This window comes from Lissotriton vulgaris, unplaced genomic scaffold (assembly GCF_964263255.1).
Source record: "Lissotriton vulgaris unplaced genomic scaffold, aLisVul1.2 SCAFFOLD_609, whole genome shotgun sequence".
Lineage (NCBI taxonomy): Eukaryota > Metazoa > Chordata > Amphibia > Caudata > Salamandridae > Lissotriton > Lissotriton vulgaris.
The window spans coordinates 426,712-449,767 of record NW_028244591.1 but is presented as its reverse complement, the minus strand read 5'-3'; the positions used below and the strand labels follow the sequence as shown (position 1 = coordinate 449,767).

At 41.4% G+C, this 23,056-nt stretch overlaps 1 protein-coding gene across 1 annotated transcript; it reads left to right on the top strand.

Annotated features, from left to right (window-relative positions):
• The first annotated feature begins 712 nt into the window (after positions 1–712).
• On the top strand, positions 713–1,633 carry LOC147667193 (olfactory receptor 1G1-like). The gene has a single exon (XM_086948860.1). It carries the CDS (start codon positions 713–715, stop codon positions 1,631–1,633), a length of 921 nt encoding a protein of 306 aa, XP_086804986.1.
• The last annotated feature ends 21,423 nt before the right edge of the window (positions 1,634–23,056 follow it).

Genomic DNA, 23,056 nt, shown 5'->3' with positions numbered 1-23,056 from the left:
TCATATCTAAGGTAACAGAAATGCTTTTGACACTTCCTTATTTTAACTTTTCAGCATGCTGCAGACTTCTGTACAGCACAGCTTAACCTCTTGGCTGCTAGGCGTTTTCCCCCCCTGTGCTGGAAAATGCTTTATTACTCTATTTCATGACGAGCTCAGCTCGTCATCAGCACAGCTCAACTGTGCATCATGACGAGCTGAGCTCGTCATCAGCATCGAAAGGGTTAAAGACATAGGTAAATTCAATATCTGTGGCTAAGCACTTACAAGTTCCCAAAGGGGAGACCTATTGGCTATGCCAATGCTTGTTATGTATTGTGACCACATGTTGGATTGATGCACTTAATGAAAGTTTAATATCTATGTTACAAGTTCCAGGACTTGAATAGAAAAATGAATGGTTGCAAAGATAATAAAGGACCTCACTTAGAGATTGGAGGGTACTGAGAATGGTCCTGTTCTTGGAGAAAATTCTAAATAATATGAACTACAATGTCCATCCGAATGAGAATGTTACTGTAGGAGAATTCAGCTGTTGAATCGTACTCCAAATTTAGAGTTTCCTCCAGAAACGGGGGATGTGCAATGGCCGCTAATCCCTAAGTGAGGCCAAAATGTTTACATTAATATTTTAACAAATAATCAAGCAACAATAACTATGAATTTATGTTTTTCCTTTCAGATATCACAGCAGAGCTGGATCTCTGGGAAAATGAAAGAACAGAATCTAACCTTGGTGGAAAAGTTTCTTATTGTAGGGTTTTCAGACTTTCCACATATTCAAGTTGTGCTTTTTGTTTCTTTTGTACTGATTTACCTTTTTACTCTGACTGGAAATCTTGTTATTGTGACAGCAATTTGCTGTAGTTCACAACTGCACTCTCCTATGTACTTCTTCCTCACAAACCTGGCCCTCATTGACATCACTTACACCTCAATAATTTTCCCGCCAATGCTGGCTCGCTTTTTTCTTAACTGCACATTCATCTCTCTCACAGAATGCTTGCTCCAGATGCACTTTTTTGTTGGCATAGTCTCCACAGAATTCTTTTTCCTCACAATCATGGCTTATGACAGGTATGTGGCAATCTGCCATCCCCTGCGTTATTTGACCATCATGAATAGGGCTGTGTGTATTGGGTTGACAGCTGGATGCTGGTTAGTTGGTCTCATAGATCCAACCCCACACACAGTTTTAATGTCTAAGCTATCATTCTGTGCAACCCACACAATCAACCACTTCTTTTGTGATGTGACAGCTCTGATGAAGCTCTCCTGTTCCAGCACTCATGCTCTTGAGACACAGACCTACATCCTTGGTGCGACAGTCCCAGTGATGTCATTTATATTAGTCATCACATCTTATGTCAACATAATTTCAGCTGTCCTGAAAATCAAGTCTGCAGAAGGGAGGAGGAAGTTGTTTTCAACATGTGCCTCACACTTCACTGTTGTTGTTATGTTCTATGGATCCATTTGTTCTACATATATGCGACCAACATCAGCCTATTCAATGAAAGACAACAAGATATTATCTTTGACCTACACTGCACTCACTCCACTGTGTAACCCCATTATATACAGTTTGAAAAATAGAGAGCTAAAAAATGTGCTGATGAAAAACTCAAGATAGACTATGACCACAAATGATTTAATGTCTGTGTTATTTGTTCAGATACTCATTTAGCTTCCTATACTTATATAATACATATGCATATCTGTATATGTTCTATGATTAACCAATGATGTTGGCAAAAGTAGGAGTACTTACAGCATCAGGGCTATTAGGGGTGTATGTAAAAGGGCCAACTGACAAAAATTCATGGATGTCTCTTCTGCTTACTTCATGGTTCTAAATCAAGGTGGGGTAACTTGGTTTCTGATAGTAGAGCTCCAGCTGTCAACGCTTTCCCCAAAAAGTTGTATGGCTACAGGAACACTAGCTTAACCACATCAAAAGTCCCACAATAATTATGGCAGTTCTTCAACTCTGTTTACTTACTGTTCATGTCCCCCCATTAAAGGTTGGCAGTCACAAAAAGGAAAAAGAGCAGTGTTGCAAATGTGAGGGTAACAACTCCTAGATCATCTTGTTTGCAACCATTTTGCTTTACAGAAGCAAATCCCCAGTTTGAATGTTTATTTATTTAAAAAAATAAATCGATTGGGCATCCTTGTCATGGAGGCCTGGCAACTCTCATATTGTTGACAAAATTGTTCCTACCTTTTGTTTTTACCTCATTGTACGTCGACTTCAGCCAGAAGAAGTCATGCCTATGCAGCCACTGATGTTCAGCTGTACTTTGAGAAAGACCCTAGAATTCTTGAAGCATTTGGATTTGATTAGCAAGTTATTGTTCCTATTGGAGCAGCAAAGACCCAGCTTCACCCACATAGTTTTTTGTTTTCCATTTGCTTGTATTAAGTTAACCCTGCATTTTGGAAAATATTAACCCACATATTTTCATGAATTCAAGCACTTTCTTCTTCTTTCCTCTTCATATATTTCAGGACCATTGCAACACATCAATATAATGCACAGCAACTCATTGTCAGATGATAGAGAGCACATATCAGCAAGGGGTTTCAAGTAGAGGTGGGTTGTAATCTCAGCTCCACTGGTGAAGTTAGTGGTGTTTTGGCTTTGCTGTTTAGAGTTGGAGTTTCAGAAAAACTCCACCGATCACTGTGCGTTGGAGATTTGTCTTGTGTGCAGGGCACCAATAGTTTGATGGTGCATGCTAGTGAGAAAATTAAGTGCTATACTACCTCTCAGTGAGATTTCCCAACACAGGTGGTCATGGCAGACAGCAACAGCTTGCATTGAGAAAGCTGCCCCTCACAGTGAGAAAACTGCTGCTCAAGTTGAAAACCTGTTAGAGCGACAGAGAGAAGCAGTGCCCCCTGGCCAGCATGGTGCATTCCCACTGATTTTACAATGCAGGACAGATTCTGGGTGCTAAAAATTAGCACAAGGATCACAGCATACAAAAAAGCAGCCACTTGAGGAAATCCACAGAATCTTGGTGAGTTGTTGGCTACCTCCATGGTCCTTTGTAGAGGAAAATCTTGAATGTCCACCCATCCCTAGGTTCAAGGTGCTAGTCCAACAGAAACACAGCTGTTGCAATGGCAGGTAAAGAGTCCTACTTTGTCTAAGATAGCCATGTTTTCTAAGCTTTTTGTAAGAGGAGAAAGTGTGTTCTGATCTCCCAAGAAAATTATAAAGTGTTGCATTTGCCAATTAAGGTAAAGATAAAGTAAGACTTGCATTTGGTTACATATTTGTTTGTTAACATACCCACATTGCTCAATATTATTAACCGTCAGAAAACCCTAAATCTTCCTACTCACTAACAAAATGAAAATCTTCTCCTCATATTTCCTATTTAAATGATGCATGGACTCCCTTAAATTCCTAGGCATCTGGGTGCACTACAACTCACATTTGGTAATACGCAACAACAATGGGGTGGCCATCACAATGATCATGGTGCAAGCTGATTGCTGGATAGCCCTCCCATCGTCCATAGTGAGACATTAAGGCCCCCGACAATGGTCATTCTACCCAAAGGCCTATATTTATGGGGGTTGCTGAGGCTCCCAATCCAGAGCTTTACTATCTGTGTGACCTGGCACACTTTTCTTACTACTGGTATTGCCTGACCGTACACATGCAGCATGTTCAGGTAGAGATAGATACAATGATTAGCTCACTGATTGGGACACAAGCCCTCAATTGGAAGTAAAAGCCTCCACCATTAAATGCACTGTGAAGGCCTGGGAGTGATTAAGTATAAAGGTCATTTAAGATGTCATCTATTCCTCATGACTGCTGCATAACTGCTAACCAAAACTAGGTTAGTAGTTCCAGTTAGGACCTAGTATCCATAGGAAGAGTGTTATTTGACTTGCCTGTATCTATGTCTTTGTTTGCCAAAACTTTACAACATTTTGTACAAAAAAGTGCCCCTGTGATTCTTGTGCACATGGAAAGTTTCAGGGTTATCCGTCAAGCAGGGTCCAAGAAAAAAGTGGGTCAGAAAACATGCATTTCCCATGTTAATTCCTATAATAACTTTAGACACACGTACAGCCCAAAATGCAGAACAGAATTACATCAAATTGGGCACAAAGGTAGATATTTGTCCAAGGGGGGGTCTTTTTGCTGATTTGGTGTAAATCTGTTCAGCAGTTGCGGCGTTATAAAAGAAATTACAATTTGTATATATAGGTACATGGATCCTCTGAGGATCTGTCAGTCCCCATACTCAAATCTGAACGGCTGCAATCACTTCAAACCAGGAAGTGTTGGCACCCATCTTAGTATTTGGCTTCAGCAGAGTTCCAACAAGAAACAAACAGATTAGGAATACCAAGAACCCCAAGCCTCTTGGGGTGGACCCAGAAGGATCCTAATTAAAATGATTATTAAAGAAAAGCCTGTGCACCAGGAGATGGGGTGCCAGGGGCCAAAATTGGTCCAGAGCAGTATGCAGCTCCCCCTATTATATTTTTTTAACAAGAACACCGGCCAAGGGGAATTTACCAGAGGCTCCACCCCCTTTCTCAACAATTCTGAAAAGGGGCTTCCTGGCACACAACTTGTTGGGGGTTGAAATCTCCTTGGCTGATGAGGGTCCTTAGAGGCCAACAATCACCTCCAGTAAGTTCCACACAGCCGGATTGTTGAGAGGTAATCCAAGGTACCCAACCCCTTTCTCCACTACTATGCAAACATGCCTCCTTGTTAACTACTGTTTGGTAGATGAAGTCCCCTTAGATGCTAAGAGTCCGAAAGGGGCAACAAACCTTCCTGTAAACTCTTGTAAGTCCCACACAGTGGGATTGCTGCAAGCTCGCAGGAAGCCCCACCCCCTTTCCAAACCACTCTGCAAATGCACTACCTTGCGCACTACTGGTTGTGGGATGAAGTCCCATTGCGTTCTTAGGCTCCTTGGGGGCCAATACCCCCTCCTGTTACCTCAAGTAAGTCCCACACAGCGGGCTTGCTGAGAGGTGATATCAAGCCCTACCCCTTTGTCCACCACTCTGCAACATTACCTCCTGGTGCGCTACTGGCTGGGAGATGAAATGTGCTTGGCTGCTGAGGGTCCTTGGTGGCCAACAACCCCTCCTATTAGATCCAGTATGTCCCATACAGCAGAATTGCTGAGAGCTCATCTGAGGTCCTGTCCGCTTTCTCCACCACTCTGCAAACACACCTAGTATTTAAAGAAACATCAAAATACACTTAAAAATCAAAGGTTACAGGGATGTTATAGTTAGGAAATAGTTTTAAAAATACATGTACTCGCACATCTACTCACTCCACCATAGAGGCACACACACCTACTCACTCACCAATACAACCACTCATAGCACCAGACGCTCACCTGTACAGCCACTCACATAGCCGCATGGAATAGGCCACATTACTTCACATGCATTTACAATGTATGCTATTACAACACGGTCATTACAACTAATGGCCAACAGGAATAGAGGTGGTTGGAGGAAGGACATTACACCAACCACTGTATTTAGGGGAGACAGTGTAATGTCTTTTTTCTGTTTATCACAGCCAAGTAAATCCTGGCAGTTACGGAGAACACATACACTATAATGACCCCCCACACCCTGTGAGTTTAATGAACAGCCGTAAAAACTGATGGCAGCTGTCTATCTAACTTTCCATACAAGTGAAACTGATGTGACATCACTTTGCAACTTGTTGCAGGTTCAGGATATGCATATTATTGTTAAAAATGCTCCTTTTCATATTTCATCAAAAATAACCATGAACACCTAAAAATATTGGACAAACCGTTCTCAGCACAGATCAATCAATTTTGGAATACTACCACAACCATTCAGGAATAGGAGAGCCTAAAATAATGGATTCATGAAATTGCAAAGGTTCTTCATTTTCAAATGTAGGATTTTTTAACATTCCTCGTAAACTTTATGCAATTAGTAATTTTCATCAGGCACTGTCAAATGTTTCAAAATGAGATGTTTGTGGTGTTGTGTTATGTTATAATAATTTCTAAAACGCACTTACACCAAGCGGTTTCATGGCGCCAAAACAGAAAGGCTGCGGCAGTAAGGGTCTTTGACGTGTTATTCATATGCTTGTGAAAAAAGGAAGGTTTTCAAAAGAGTTCTGAATTGAGTATAGTGAGTTGCACATCTCAGCTCATTGGAAAGGGAATTCCAGAAACGGAGAGCAAAAAAAGAAAACCTAAGGCCACCGTGTTTTTTTTGTTTAAAGATGGGAATAGTAAGCAAGTTGAGATGGGAGGAATGTAGTTCACGTGAGGGGACATAACGTTGGATTCTGTAAGAAATTAAGGCAGGACGTTGACCAGCAAGGGCCTTGAAGATAGTACAGCCAGGCTTGAATACACAACGTTTGGCTACCGGAAGCCAATGAAGGTTCTTCATCAAGGGTCTAACATGTTGATGCTTAGGTTGGCGAAAGATGAGCCTAGCTGCCTGATTTTGAACGAGCTGTAGGCGATGAAGTTGGTATGCTGGAATGCAACCATAAAGAACATTTGCATAATCGATGCGAGAGGCTATCAGGGCCAAGATGACAAGGGTGAGGGCTTCTGTGGTCAGGAACCTACACATTTTTCAGATTCTGTGAAGGTGGAAAAAGCAGAAGGAAACTACCGCATTGATTTGAGGCTTCAAGGACAAGTCGCTACAGATGATAACTTCAAGACTTTTTACAGAGTTGACTGGTCGAGGAGGGGTGCCCAAAGATGGAGGCCAGAAACTGGGAGTCCAGGGGTTGGTTGACCCCCCTGTTCGAACAACCTCAGTTTTTATCAGGGTTGAGTTTTAATTGACTGGAATACATCCATTAACTGATGTGTTGTATTGTGTCCATTTGTAAAGCCTGTTATCACTCAGATGTATTCTGGTGCTAAGAAGATTTTTGTGCCTAGTCCTGCATATGGTACGTTAGTTAATTCAAAAGCCAGGTCTTCAAATTCTTTAGAATTCAAGAAAAGAGGTGGGTGTCCTGGGCAATATGCGAGGATGTTCGCTTTATATCATGCATGAGATATGTATTACTAGCTTTCCTGGGTACTAGAGATACCTGGATGGTTGGAGGAAGGAAAGGCGCAGACAAAGACAAAGTTTGTAAGACTAGGGTTCAGCCCATGTTAATACGTGAAGCCCCTACTCGTTGCTGGCAAAATGTTGCTTTGGATCTTCTTGGTCCTGTTTCCTCAAAAGGCTCACAATTTTATGTGTTCGTACTAATCGACATGTTTTCTCATGTTTTCTCATTGGCCTGAAGTTAAGATTACTCAGAGTATTGAGACCAAAGATGTTGTGAGGTTTCTACTTGATATGTAGAGGGTCTCCCTGAGTCGCTGTTGACTGACAATGGTGTAAAATTCGTGTCAAAAGAGATGGAGAATTTCTTGTCTCAAAAAGGGATTGTCCACAAACGTTGCTCTCTCTACCACCCAGAATCGAATGGGATGGTGGAGAGGTTTACCTGCGTACTTAAGGAGTCTATTCAGCTGGCAAAACAACAAGGCAGTGACTGGAAAGCTGCTTTGTTTGAGAGGGTTATGATTTATCGTTTAACTCCACACACTATTACTGAAAAAATCCCTTTTGAGCTTTTCAGAGGTCGTGTGCCTAACACTTACATGTTCCAAACTTGGATGAGAAGGAATCTTGTTTCTTCCAAAATTTGTTCTGATCAAGACTAGTTGGAAAAAGAGAAACTTAAAGTTCAAAAAAGGAAGATCAATTTTGATAAGAGACATGCTGTTTCACACACTAAGGTTGCAGTTGGTGATTATGTAAGAGTCAGGTTACCTCTGAGGGCTGGAGGCAAGAAATATTCTGCTCCTCTCTTAGTCACTAAATTGTTTCTTAATGCTGTCAAATTCGAAAATGGTCGCATTTGGAATTTGAATAGGATTTCTCAGTTTCGACAATGTTTTTCCGATGGTAATTTTCAACATTCTGTTCTTCATAAAGGGGTAATTCCGCTCGTTTGCATAACAAGCATCCCAAATTATCTGACTATGTTCTTAAGTAATTGCTTTTGGTTTTTTTTTTGTTCTCTGTTCTTTTTCTTGTTTTTTTTTTCTCTTTGCATTTTATTTCACTCCTTTTCTCTTCATATGTTGTTTGGGGAAGGTGTGTGGTAATGCTGTGTTGTAATTTACATGGTCTATGCCTGTCCTTTACAGAACCTTGCTATTTGTTGAATCTAGAATGTCATGACATGTTGCCTAGCTTGGTGTCTGTTGCAGCTGAGTTGTTTGTGGATAGTACGCTGTATTTCTCTACCCAAATGAAGAAGACTTTTATACCTACAAATCTGGAAAGTGACTTTTTCACATGACCATTTTTCTGTTGTTGCGTCTGAGCTATTTGAAGTTCTTTCAATGCATCTTCTGTGTTTGAAAGCAGAATGCATTGATGACATTGACTAGCACTGTCACATCCAGTTTACTGTTGATAATTAGCACAAGGTTCCTGGCATTGGTAATGTGCATGGGTGTGGGCCTAAATTTGACATGCCACCAGTTTGAGTTTAATGGTGAGGTGTTCTTGCTGGTGCACAGACATAATATCGAGTTTTTTATTTCAACCTACATAAATATTGAGTTTTAAATATCGTAGGGACAGAATATCGACATCAAGAATATCGGTGACAAGAATATCAACCTGAAGGCAAGAAATATCATTTTTGTTAATGTCGAACTTAGTAATATCAATAGCAAAAATATTAATGTTAATAATATCTATGTTTATGTTATTGTTAAGTATTTTAGTGTGTATTTTATATGTATGTGTTTCACATGTTTTGTTATGTTTCGTATTATTTTAAAAATATATGTATTTTGTCATTTTTTTTAAGTGAATTTTGCGTTTTAGTACTGTAGCAGGTTGTGGGTTTATAGGGAAACAGGGTGGGGACTGACATAATTATAGTAAATTAAATCATGATTTTTAGAAATAATTAATTATTTGTAATTATATTTAGCATGTTAGTTCTGTAGCGGGTGGTGCGTTTACAGGGGAATAGGGTGGAAAGTAATTTAATTGTAATTTAGTATTGATTAATTTTTATTTATTGGATAATTATTAATGAATTGGTAATTATTTTTATTAATGTATTGAATGATAATTATATTAATTGTGTCATTTTTTATCGGAGCGGGTTGTGAGTTTATAGGGGAGCAGGGTGCGAAGTAAAATAATTATAATATATTAATTAATAATTTATATTTGTTGGTATTGATAATTAATGTATTGTTTATTGATTGTTAATTGGTAATTAATTTGTATTAACATATTAATTGATAAATATATTAACTGTGTTAATTTAGTTTAGGAGTGGGGTATTTTTTTAAAGGGGAATAGGGTGGAAAATAAGTTATTATAATTAAGTAATAAAACTTAATATGTATTGGTATTGATAACTAATTTATTGTTAATTAATTATTAATTGGTAATTAATGCGTATTGATTATTATTTATTGGTATTACTATACTAATTGTGTTCATTTTTACGCAAAGAGGGTTGGGGGTTCATTGGGGAATAAAGTGGGAAGTAATTTAATGTTATTAAAGTAATTATACATTTTATTGTATTGGTATTCAAAAATAATGCATTGTTAATTTATATTTAATTCATTATTTAATATAAAAAAATGATAAGTATCTTATTTTTAACCCCTACACTATCGAACACTTTCCCTACTGTTGCACTCTCCGGAGTGGGAATAGTATGTTTTCACCTATGATATCCAACACTTTCCCTACTGTTGCACTCTCTGGAGTTGGAATAGCAATCATAACTCCTACGCTATGTAACACTTTCCCTACTTTTGCATTCACTGAAGTGGAAATAGTAATTTTTACCCCTACGCTATTCAACTATTTCCCTACTTTTTGTACTCACTAGAGTGGGAACAGTAATTTTCATCCCTACGCTATCCAACATGTTCCCTACTGGTGCATTATTTTGAATGGAAATAGTGATTTGAACCCATACGCTATCCAACAGTTTTCCTACTGTTGCACTCACTGGAGTGGGAATAGTAATTTTAAACCCCTAGGCTATCCAACACTTTCCTACTGTTGCACTCTCTGGAGTGGGAATAGTAATGCTTACCCCTATGCTATCAAACACTTTCCCTACTGATGCACTCACTGGAGTGGGAATAGTAATTTTTACCCCTATGCTATCCAACACTTTCCCTACTATTGCACTCTTTGGAGTTGGAATAGTTATTTTTATCCCTAGGCTATCCAAAACTTTCCCTACTGTTGCACTCTCTGGAGTTGGAATAGTAATTGTATCCCCTCTTTTATCCAATATTTACTACATTCTTTTAGTTAATGTTATGCATAATTCATTTTTAAAAGTATACAAATATTGTTGTTTTTTAATTTGTTATATCTAATTTTTTATATCTGTATTTATATTATTCGTGTATGTTTATATATGTATTTATAAATTATAAAATGTTTTTAAAAATGTATACGTTATTAGAATAATTATTATGAATATTATTAAGTAATTATATATTTTAACATTATATATATGTGTTATGATTTTTAAACTTTTTAAAATATTTTTAACTATGTTTCTTTTAATTATATGTATTATTATCTTTATTTTACATTATTTCTTTAACATTTAAAAAAACGATATTTTTAACAATGATATTTTAGACATCAATTTTTTAAAAATATTTTTGTACTTATCATGATGTACATAGGATGTCAATTTTCTTGACTTTAATTTGTTTGTCACAATATTTTTGTACCTCGATATTGTGGTACTTGATATTTTGTCAGTGATTCATTCTTGCCAGAGATTATCACTTCTGTCTTGTGGGTGTTAAGCTTCAGACAGTTGTCTTTCATCCAGTTAAGGGCCTTGGCCATGCAATCAGTGAAATTGTGTCTTGTATTGTGGTCTTGTGCAAACGGAAAGTATGAAATGCATGTTGTTGAAGTAAGGGAGTATGTTGATGTTGTTTGTGCAAATGATGTTGACTGAAGGGATCATGTATGTATTGAAAAGCATGTGGCTCAGCAAGGTACCTTGAGTCACTCCACAGATGAGTTTATGGGATTCTGAGGAGTAAGGTGCTAGGATGAAACTTGTGTTCTAGCCATGAAGAAGGAGCAGGTCCAGTAGAGAGCTTCTTCTTGAAAGCCAATCGTGTGCAAGCTGTTGAAGATAATGGGATGCAAGACTATGTAAAATTCTGCAAAGAGATCCAGGAAAAAGAGGGCTACCTTGTCTCCTCTATCAAGGATCATATGAATGTTATGAATGTTGTCAACTTGTTCTGTTTCTGTAGAGTGAGTAGCGTTGATCCAGACTGTGTCATGTTTAGGAGATGGAGGTTCATGAAGTGGTCGGTAAGGCATTGGTTGATTAGTTTTTCTAAGAACTTACCAGGTACAGTAGAAGGGAGATTGATCTGTAGTTAGAAAGCATGGCTACATCAGCAGATGGTTTCTTGAGCAGGGGAGTGGCAATTGCATGTTTCCAGGAGTCTGGAATGTGGCTGTTGATGAGGGAAGTTGGTTAGCTTGTTTACCTTCACAAACAAAGCACAGTACACATTATGCCAGTGAAGCGCTATGTCTACAAAAAACTGTGCCCTAATATAAAGGTACTACTGGGTACAGTATAATAAATTAATTTAATTTCTCTATGATAATGACTATAGGTAAACATATCACAATGAGCCATGAATGCCCATACTTCCCCAAAGGTACTGAAGATTATTCTCCGAATGTGCTTGTTAAAACTGGGATTTCTGGTTAGCAGAGTCACTGTGTATTTGTATGACACACACACAGTAACAGAATGAAAACACCAAAAAAATACTTTTTTGAGAAAAACAAGACAAAACAACAAATATCCAATAAGTACAACTGCAGTTATGGATTTTTAAAGAATTCACACAAAAACATTGCTTATAAGTCAATACCGCTAAATGTTTACTTGAGGTTGAACTAGATCAAGGCAAAATCAAAATTCAGAGTGAATGCGATGGAGGGCAGGCCAGCAACAGGACTCAAACAAGTCCAGATGACAAAGTACCTTGGATGGAGCAAGGTGTTGCTGTTAAGAGTATGATGTGTCATTTCCGATTCACGCAGTCAGGTAAATGCGTCGAAGTCCAACCTCGCAGTCGGGTACTGTATTGTTGCCGAAACCCTTGGAATGCTGGTGCTGCATTTTCGTCGAGCTTCAATGTCGGGACCTCGGATTGTGAGGCATCGATGTCGAACCTCGCAGTCGCATCCCATGTCATTGTCAAGCTGTGCAGGGATATTAAATGATCAGCACTGCATAGGCATCAAATGGCACTGCTTCATTTCCAATTGGTGCAAGGGTGACTATGCATTTGTTTTGAAGCAAAGCAGTTGCAGAACCCCCATCTGAGGCTGAGGATCGGAGGGGCCCCTCAGGCGAGGGAGGACTCACAGGTGACAGAGTCCAACAGCAGCAGTGTTTCTGGAAGTCTTTGATGTCCCTGAGAATTCAGAAACAGAAGGCAAGCCTGCAATCCCTTGGAGTAATTCAAGTTTCAAGTGAGATGGGTCCAGGCCTTGTCCTCAGCAGGTGGCACTGATTAGGAAACCGGTCCTCAGAAGCTTGTTTCCAGTCCAGGGAAGACATGGCTTGGTAGTTCGGGCTGGAATGTTCCAATGAGGCACAGGGTCAGACTGATTTGCATATAGCCATGTCTGAACTGGGGTGGCAGAGTGGGCTAAAGAACGGTGATGGATTAAACCCAGATCTTTTGACTGGGTGTGAGTGTTTGATTGATTCAGATGCTCCGTCCATCACCACCCCCCTTTTGTACCGCTTTTGTCCTCAGCAGGGCAGAGACCAGCAGGCAGCAGGGTAGCTCAGCACAGCAGTGACACAATTCTTTAAGAACAGTCAGTCAGGCAGAGGTCCAATTCTCGTAGCACTGTAATCCTTACTCATGGCAAAGATCTTCACAGGTCCAGTAGTGTACTGTTATGGTAGGGTCAAAGCCCTAGTACTTATACCCAAATGTATCTTTGAATTGGGGGAAACTTTAAAGGAGCACATTGAATTGTGAATGTCCCCTGTCATCCCAACTCCAACTGAGGTGGCTAATCAGCCCTTTGTGTGGGACACAGGACACTGCCAATTCAGATGTAAGTGTCAGCTCTCTCTCCCCCTTCATGCTAAGTAATGCTATCAGAAAGCAGAGGAGTTCCCTGCCACACCCACCCTTCCTGTATTTGGGGCTGATGCCCAGCCCAGACGTGTATAGAGAGACAAGTCATTCAGAGCAGCGAGAGCAGAGGAATGTCTACTTTCGAAAAGTGGCATTTCTAAAAAAGTAATGTTAAATTCAACTTTAGCAGTAAAGAGGATTTACTATTACCACCCTAAAGATATAAACCATGATGCAGATACTCCTTCCTAATTAGGAATTACAGCTTAAAGGTGGTTTTAGGAATCCCCAATGCTAGCTTGTGAGAGGAGTAGGCCTCACAGTAGTGAAAAAAGGATGCAGCTGTTACTACCAGGACATGTAAGCATTAAACGTACATGTCCTACCTTTACATACATAGCACCATGTCCTTAGGGCTTCCTAGGGCCTATGCCAGGGGTGATTTATGTGTAATAAAAGAGTAGTTGAAGACGTGGCAAGTGGTTTTAAATGCCAAGTTGAAGTAAAAGTAAACTGCACTCACAGGCTTTGCAATGGAAGGTCTGAAAAAGGTTTGAAAGGCTATTTGTGTATGTGGCACAACCAGTGCTGCAGGCCCACTAGAAGCAGTTGCATTACAGTCCCAACATATATGGTATATCCCATTACAAAATACTAAAAAGTAAACTTAATATGCCAATCAGGTAAACACCAATGTCACTATGTTTATTCGGGACACATATGCACTTTAGCACTGGTTATCAGTAGTAGAGTCCAAGGCCAACAAAAAGATACAGCATAAAGTGGAGGTAAGCAGGCAGGAAGTTGGAGGAATATCACCTTAGCAATGACAGGTCTAAACAGTGTTTATGGTGAGCAGCTTTCCAGAGGTGCAAGCCCCTCTCAAACTTAGCAGGGACTCAGTCAGTCAGTCAAAATACTTTATTGCGATAACTTAATATCAAATAAAGACAATGGCAGTACAAAATATTTAAAATACATATACAATAAATACATAGTTTAAAAACGATTAAGATACGTACAGAAGAGATAAAAAGTCATACAAAAAGTCAACATACGAGGTACTAGGAGCCCCAGAATAGGACATATCTAAAACCAGATATATCCCTGTTACAGGTCCTATTATAATCACAAAGTGCCTTTTATAATACTCAGTTCATTCTATTGAAGGAGGGTTATTATTTTTTAACCTAATGTTCCTGCTCCTAATAGCACTCACTAGGAAGCTAGCCACATAAAACATAATCCTAGGAGTCTGCAGAAGCTGTAAATAAATAAGAGCAGGTTTAACTTGAATAAATCCAGCCTCCTTTAGGATGGGCACAAGAAACTTCCTCCTCGCCACTACGTAATGCCCACAGAACATCACTAAGTGCATAGTATTTTGTTCGGAGAAATGGTCACAGGAACATGGTAACGCCTTTTCTGGGGTACTCCATACAGGATAAAAACCAAGATTAAAATGTATCAAGTTAAAACGAAAACGAGTTATAATAAACCTGTGGTAAGGGTGGGTCACCATGTTCAAATAGCTTTCTGGGCCGTCAGGTATAGACAATATTAGACTGACCCTAACACTTGGTTTTTTCAACTCACTCTCTTCTCTTTCCAGGGATAAAAGCTCTCTCATTGCACACTTTGTTACTACAATATCTTTGGGTGTTATAGACTCTGTTGCTGAGTATAAATCTGGCCTCCCCAGCTTGGTGAAGTTTTCCTTAATGTAAGTCAACCACTTAATGTTATTAACTTTGTCCAAACTCAGACAATCTTTCATAATGATGTGATTTAGGGGAATTTCTTTGTTAAGCCACATCCTCAGCCAAGCTACAAGAGGTGCTGTTTTTATCAAGTCTGTGATGTAGCCTTCCCCAAGTTCCGAGTGTACAATGTATGACGGAGTCGATTGTGGGACACCAAGAACAGATCTGAAGAATGTATTTTCCATGATCTGTAGGGAGTCTAGACCCCTTTAACCCCAAGTTGAGCTGCCATAAGATGCAACTGAAATACATTTAGCCTTATACATTTTCATTATGGCTGCAATTGGCCTGGCCCCCAATTTCTTAGAGAACCCCTGGAGAGCTGAAGATGTTCTTGCTAAGGAGATTACTCTGTTCTTTAGCTGGGGTCCCCAGTTACCCTTTTCATCAAATGTGATCCCTAGATAAGGGAAGGAAGCTACTCGAGCAAGCTTCTCCCGTCCACAAAAAAAGGTTTTATGACAGTTTTTCCTTGCTGCGCTGCCCATAAGCATAATTTGGGACTTCTTCGCATTTATTTTTAGGTCAAGTGAGCCCATAAAAGTTTCAAAGGCGTCCAAAAGTAGTTGGAGCCCCACCCCGGTACGTGCAAGAAGTACTGCGTCATCCGCGTAAAGGAGAACAGGGATCCCCTGCTCCCCTACACGCGGAATGTCGAGGGTCACGTCCCTCAGGGCAGTTTCTAGAGCATTCACATATAATGTGAACAGAAGGGGTGCAAGAATGCATCCCTGTCTGACCCCCTTTTCTGAAGCAAAGTCCTCCGTACACCGTCCAACCGTGGTGACTCTAATTTTAGCTGTAAGGCCCGAGTGCAAGTCTGCCAATAAATTAACTATTGTCCTGTCCAAGCCCATTTCTAGCAATATGGACCAAAGCTTTGATCTGTTGACCAGATCAAAAGCTGAGGAGAGGTCCTTGAAACCAAGGTACATGGCCCCTGCCTTGGCCTTGGTGTATTTCTCAACCAGCATATGCAAATTGAGACATTGGTCCTGGGTACTTCTTTTGGGTCTAAATCCATATTGAACATTGGTCAGAATACTTTTCTCAGTTGCCCACTCATTTATTTTTGCTAATATGACTCTTCCTAAAATTTTAACTGATGAGTCAATCAAAGAGATCGGTCTATAACATGCAGGATCCTGCCTATTTCCCTTTTTAAACACAGGGATGATTATTGATGTTTTCCATGACTCTGGTATGTTATCATGGCTTAAGGCATTGAAGACCCTACAGAGTAATCTAGACCAAAAATTAGGGAAACATTTAAAAGCATCAGCAGGAACACCATCAGGTCCTGGTGCCTTTTTCTTCAAAGTACAATCTATTGCTTTTAGGACTTCTGTGACCTCAAAGTGCACTTGATTTCCATTGGCTATACGGCCAACCGGACCCCCAGGACCTCCACTACTGTGGTCAGAATAAATGTCGCTAAAGTGTTTTATCCAACCTTCATCAGGTATATTAGTTTCTAGAGGAGAATTCTCCTCTCCTGTAAATAAAGGTTGGTTAACAATTTTCCAAAAGTCTCCACTATTTTTCAATATCGCTGGGTCTGATAGCTGGGACCAAGCTTCATCTTTGATCTCTTTTTTTCTATCAGCTATGGCTTTTTTATACCGAGCTCTACAGGTTGTAATAAGAGCGGGGACTTTTGGAACAGCCTTCAAGGCACTTAACAGCGCACAATGTGCTTTTGAGCATTTGCTATCAAACCATCTTTTGATGGGCAGTGTCTTCATTTTTGGACCTGCAAGCAGTCTTTGATTTATCTTGCTGCAGATGCTACCAAAGGCAAGTATCACTTCCCTAGTTTGAGCCTCGCTAGATAAACACACCTCATCCTCAGCGTCAGAAAGTACCTCTTGTACAAGGGATTCTGGAATTATGTTATCCCATTTCAATCTGCGACCTTTGTCTTTAAGTGCTAACCTATTGTCACGAGGACCATCTTTTCGCACTATAAGGTCAGTAGTTGCTAGATCCATGGTGACAGGATTGTGATCGCTAAAAACAGAAACCACAGTTTTATACATTAAAACTTTACCTAATAAACATAATGGTATAAATATATAATCAATAATAGAGCCATTGTCTGTTCCCTTAAAGGTAGGGACCCTAACCCCTCCCTCCCCACATCCAGACTCATACAAATTCCATCTTGCTAAAAAGATTTCTAAGCATTCCCCCTGTTTATTATGTTCAAGATGGATTGGCGAGCTATTAGGGGGGGGATTCTTCTTCGCCGCAAACACACATTAATGTACAAGGGTGGATATTAAAATCCCCCATAAAAATGATTTCAAAAGAATTTACATTTTCACTGTAGGCTGACAAAAACTGATCCAGTCTATATAGACTATGCAAAGTACAGTCAGATGCGTTGGCATTATAAAAATTTATAAATAAAATGTTAGGATGTTCTGCTAAAAAGTTCAACAATTAGACAGTGATCAGAGCCCGAGTCACATTTCTTCAAGCGACCTTTTATGTCTAGTTTAAAAAGGCTCAACAGTCCTCCCTTGGCTCTTCCTGCAACACTGGACACTGCTGGGATACAGAAGTTGCTATACCCATCCAATGAAAAACTATTATGTGTGTCCCAGGTTTCTTGTAATACAATAATGTCGAACTTGCTAATAAAATCTGACCATGCCAGGTTTCCCACTTTTGACTTGATTCCTGCAATGTTCCAAGTAAGTATACTAAATGCAGGTTCATAATGCCCATCATGACTGTTTTGTTTGGGCGAAAGTCAATCATTTTGGTCCAAGAAGGATAAAGGAGTATAACGATTAGACAACAAAAGAGGTTGTGTAAGAAGATTTTGCTGAACTGGATGAACTGAATGATTTGCTGTATTACAGCTTCGATCTTGGCCTCATCTGTTATTCATATCCCAGTTGTTATCCCACCCTGGTGCAGGGGTCCTTGGGTAGGTAACATTCTGTTGTTCTCCATAACATTTTTTTAATGTTAATGGGACGACAGTACCCTGTCTACGTTGGGGCGGGAGTAGATTAGTAAGGATGTTTGGCAGAATGCCTGGGTGTGAAAAACTCACAGCCACACAATCCCCTTTGAATTTTTTGGGACCATTTCCTAGCCAGGGAACCCTTTTAGCAGTCTTGATGTCCCGAGCCAGTTGCTGCTTCCCCCCCGGAGCAAACGTCATATTATTTGTTAGCCATTGTAATGCCTTATTTGACAAAGAGGTGAAAGATTCAGCTATACCACCTTCTAGGGGCGGAACATTGGCTAATACTAATACAACTGGCGTGGCTTCAACTATAAATTGTAACGGGTCTGTTACCTGGGCTTGTACTGGGGGGATATTGACTGTTAGTGAACCGTCACCTTTACCAGCTATCTGGTTAGCATTCATTATCGGTAACTGCACTGGGGGGTTAGTATGCAACAATTTATCTGTTCCCTCTCCAGTAACATTCCCCCCTGTATTGTTGCCCAAGTTAGCAACTAACGTGGTTATGTTTTCTACCCCCCCCACTACCTTATTGTGCAGTCCTCCCAGCTTTTTAGCCTCAGTTTGCAGTTTATCTATTTTAGCTACTAGAGGTTTGATGATGGCATTAATTTTACATTCAATCAACTCGGCAATTTTTAGAAACAAATCATCATCATCAACGATGTATTTTACTTTCCCCTCTCCATTATCCTTTAGTTTTGCCTTTGGGGTGATTGCCCTCTTCCCCCTTGTCCCAGACCGCAACCCTCCCCGCTTTGGCTGGTTCTTTACACATGAATGTACTGGCCGAGGGGCGTGGTCTGTGGAAAACTGTTCTTCATCTGAAAGCCGCACCTGTACCTCCTGGTCGGAGTCAATATCTAAGTCACTCTCAGGGTCCGCAATAAGTACCTCGGGGGCAAGCTGTACATTCACAGGTAAATCGCTCTTGCACTGATTAGTGAGGAGGCTAGGATGGTCATCGGGATCAGTCTCCAGAGGTGAAATATCATCAGTAAGAGGAAGTATAGAAGGGCTCAGGCATCGTAAGTCTGGAGATTTACTCAAGCCCAAAGATTCTCTCCTTTGTATATTAATTTTTTTCACAGTTTGGACCAAATAATTATCTATGGTGTTAGGTGTGGTAACAACGGCTTTTTTCGACATCCTGCCGCTATACCCAGAGGTCTAGCACTTCAAGATTAAAACTAGGGACTATATCAAGGGCAACTGTATCTTACTTGGATGTTGGGGGTTTTTCGTCTCTCTGGTAGCGTTCCTGGCCCTGTCCCTGTCGATTCCTGCCGATGAGGGCCGTAGAGGGCCCACTCTTTGCCCGGGCTTAGCCCCGGGCGCTCCCGCGCGCGACTCGCGGGGCGAGAGGGAGGTCAGCGTTTTCAAGCGGCGCCTCCTGGCGCTCCTGGCGCGTCACGGGCGCGCCGCCCCTGGTGCTGCTGGGGGCTGAAGTTCGAAAGGTGGGAAGTCTCCTGGCGCTTCCCCTCTGGCTTCACTTATACTGCTGTTCAGCTCACGGCTGGCTCGATGGCGGTTCACGTTCGTTTTCAATGGTGTTCCCCCACTGGGCTAACGGGAGGTCAGCGTTTTCAAGCGGCGCCTCCTGTCGCGCACCGCCCCTGGTGCTGCTGGGGGCTGAAGTTCGAAAGGTGGGAAGTCTCCCGGCGCTTCACCTTTGTCTTCGCTTACACTGCCGTTCACCTCACGGATGGCCCGATGGCGGTTCACGTTCGTTTTCAATGGTGTTCCCCCCAGACTCTAATTAGTAGTTTGTTTTTGGAATCAATCAGGCATGAACTTAAGCTTCCAGGAATCTGTGTTTTTGTCCTACTTCAGAATTGTTTTTACCATAGGGGTAATATGCATAACATTAAATGAACAACAGGAAACATGCTTAATGAGAGGTTGTTATAAATGGGATTCCTATTGCTGAAGTTTGCACCCAGGCCAGGCATGAACCACCACTTTAATCAGGGTAGGCTAAGAACACACTACAAAATTAACCAGTGCTCCCCCTCTGGTAGCCTGGCACAGAGCTGTCAGGCATTTCTAAAGAGTCAATGTGTAAAGTATTTGTACAACACACACACAGACACACACACACAGTAACACAATGAAAACACTGCAAAAAGAATCAACACAGGTTTATAAAAATAGAATAATATTTTATAAACAGAGCAAGGCACAAAAAAAAACCATTGTATAGAAGTTGAGATATTTAATTTAAAAAAAATGCAGTAAGGCACTTAGAAATAAGTAATTGCAAAATGCTATTTTTAATCAGTGCAAAGGCCACACCAGCACTGGTGTATCAAGGAAAAAATATTTTGTTTTGATCACTGTAAATGCTGAGGCAAAATTGCCTGTTCACTCATAAAATATTGCTCATTCAATTTAGCAAGTGTTCTTGGCTGAGCTTTAAAGTCATTATCCTGAGCTCTTTCTCAGTCCATATCTAGGAAACACTCTCAGCTCACAAACATATCCTGTACAGAAAAGGGAAAAACACAATATCACTAGTAAACACTGGGTGTTTATATTCACCTTGGATGTTAAAAAGTCATGGAGCTATAAGACCATAGGGGTCTATTACGATGGTGGGCGGACTTTACTGCAACAGCAATAGGGACCGCCCGCCATAGGTGTGGCAGTTCCGCCATTCAAATTAGGATGCACCCGCCACACTGGCGGGCGCATCCCGCATTTTTTACATTGCGGCTGGCGGTGCTGTAAGCAGCACCTGCTGCAATGTAAAAAAAATCATGTTGCGTATTTGCATGCACAACGTGACAGTGCAACCCCACCCCCCACCCCCCAAGACCCTGGGGGCCAGTAACAGGCCCCCAACGGCATGCATTTCCATGGCAGCAATGCCACCATGGAAAGGCTGATCTCTGCCATCATCATAATACGGATGGCAGTGTCTTGCAGATACCACCACCATATTATGGCCCTTTTCCGCCCGGTCGACGAGTCGACTGGTGGAAAAGCGGCAGACAATGTTTCCGTCTGCCGCCGACCCCCCAGCCATACTAACGTGGCAGGGGTTAATCAGGCATGGATGGCGGGCGCATCCGTTGGCCCGGCGGGGGTTATGATTTGCATATTCTGATTGCACATGGCCATGTCTGAACTGGGGTGGTGTGGTGAGCAAAAGACAATGGATTTAGGCCCAGATCTTTGTACTGGGGTGAATGTATGACATTGTTTTGCATTCTGTCCATCAACTGTTGTTTTTGCATACGTCACCCTGAGTGGGACGGGTATGCTCAGACGTGAGTCCCGTGCTCTCCACACCACTGTAGTCAAGCTATCCTGGCTGAAGACGGCTGATAGCCAGAAACAGGTCCTAGGATGCTTGATTTCGGTCCAGTGAAGACATGGCTTGGCAGTTCGGGCTGGACTGTTTCCATGAGGCAAAGGGTCAAGGCTGATTTGCATATGGTCATGTCTGAACTGCGGTGGCAGAGTGGGCTAAAGAACGGTGATGAATCAAACCCTGATCTGTTGACTGGGTGTGAGCCTTCATAAGCAGGAGGTTACTTGACCGGGAAAAGAGTTGGAGTGCAATTGAGAGTGAGGCATTGCTGTGGTCTGGATGCTGAAGAAGCTGAGACCATACCTGTTTGGGACTCACTTCCGGGTTCAGGCAGACCACAGACCCCTTAGATGGTTGATTAAGATGAGGGATGAGAATCCCAAATTGTTGAGATGGTCCATTTCCCTACAGGATATGGATTTCAAGGTGGAACACCACCCTGGTACAAAACACGCCAATGCTGACAGGCTGTCCAGATTTTTCCACCTTAATGAGGAGAACTCCCAAGGAATGGTTAGTTCTCCCCACTTTTCAGCTGGAGGGGACGCGTGTTAGACCTGGCATCATTGGCGTGGGTCTTCCTTCCTCTATTCTCTTCCTATCTTTTATATTGGCTGGATTTAGATGCTCTGGGCGCTGTGCCACTTCTAATCAGTGCTGCCGTGCAAATGTTCCCTGTGTAAGGATGACTGTAGGATTTAGGATAACCTTAATGCCTAGTTCTGTGTAGCATGTTATAATAGCAAGTTATCCTCCATTTCACTGTTCTGTGTAGCATGTTCTAGTAGTGAGTTATTCTCCATTTCACAGTTCTGTGTAGCAGGTTCTAATAGTGAGTTACCCTCAATTTCACTATTACTATTGAGAAGCTACCGTTCTCATAGGTTAGAAGGGGCAGGTTGATGATTACCTTCTATAAACCTATCTGACCCCAGAACCGTGATAGGAACTGTTTATGCTCAGGACATTGAGACACACCTTTTAGTAAGGACTGTTTAAATATATGCCACGTTCAAAAACGCCTCTTGTGAAAACAAGGTATTTTCATGTCTAAGCTTTCCTGTAGGCTTTGCTAGTGTGTGTATTGGCTGTCTGGTTTTGGAGCAGCAGGGCCAGCTGGGTCAGACCTGGCTGGAGAGAGAGATCAGTATTCAGAGCATGGGGAGGGGTGACTCTTTGATCTGAGCAAGGCTGTGCCCGGCAAGGTGAATGATGGCTCCACCACCCATGGGGAATCAGATAGCAGACACCCAAGTGCTTCCCAACCCCACTGAGCTGATTCTGACTGGATCGAGTGATTTGTGACTTTAGAGAACAAAGACTTTTTAAGTATAAAATGCTGCACTGGAACGTTGTCTAACTCTGTATGAGTGAAGAGAGGAAAGGACTTTGAAACTCTCACCAAGCTTGCAGAAGAAACTACCTGAGAGCCTGAATTGAGAGCGCCTCCTGCTGAAGTCTCAGGGACATTAGACTTCACCCCACCAGCCGTCGGAATTCCTGTGCGAGAAATTCTGCTTGCAGATGAGGCCTCCGTCGAGTGATCCAGAGCCTCTAGTTGTATTGTGAGAATTAAGGACTGAAAACTTTTGCTGAATCTGTATGGGCCGCTGCAGCTAAGAGAGAGCTGCCACCGCTGAGACCCTGCCTGAATTTCAAGCTTTCAAACCAACACTGAATCTGTGTGGACCGCTGCACCTAAGAGAGAGCTGCTGTCGCTGAGAGCCCACCTGAATTTGAACCTTCAAAACCCTAGCTG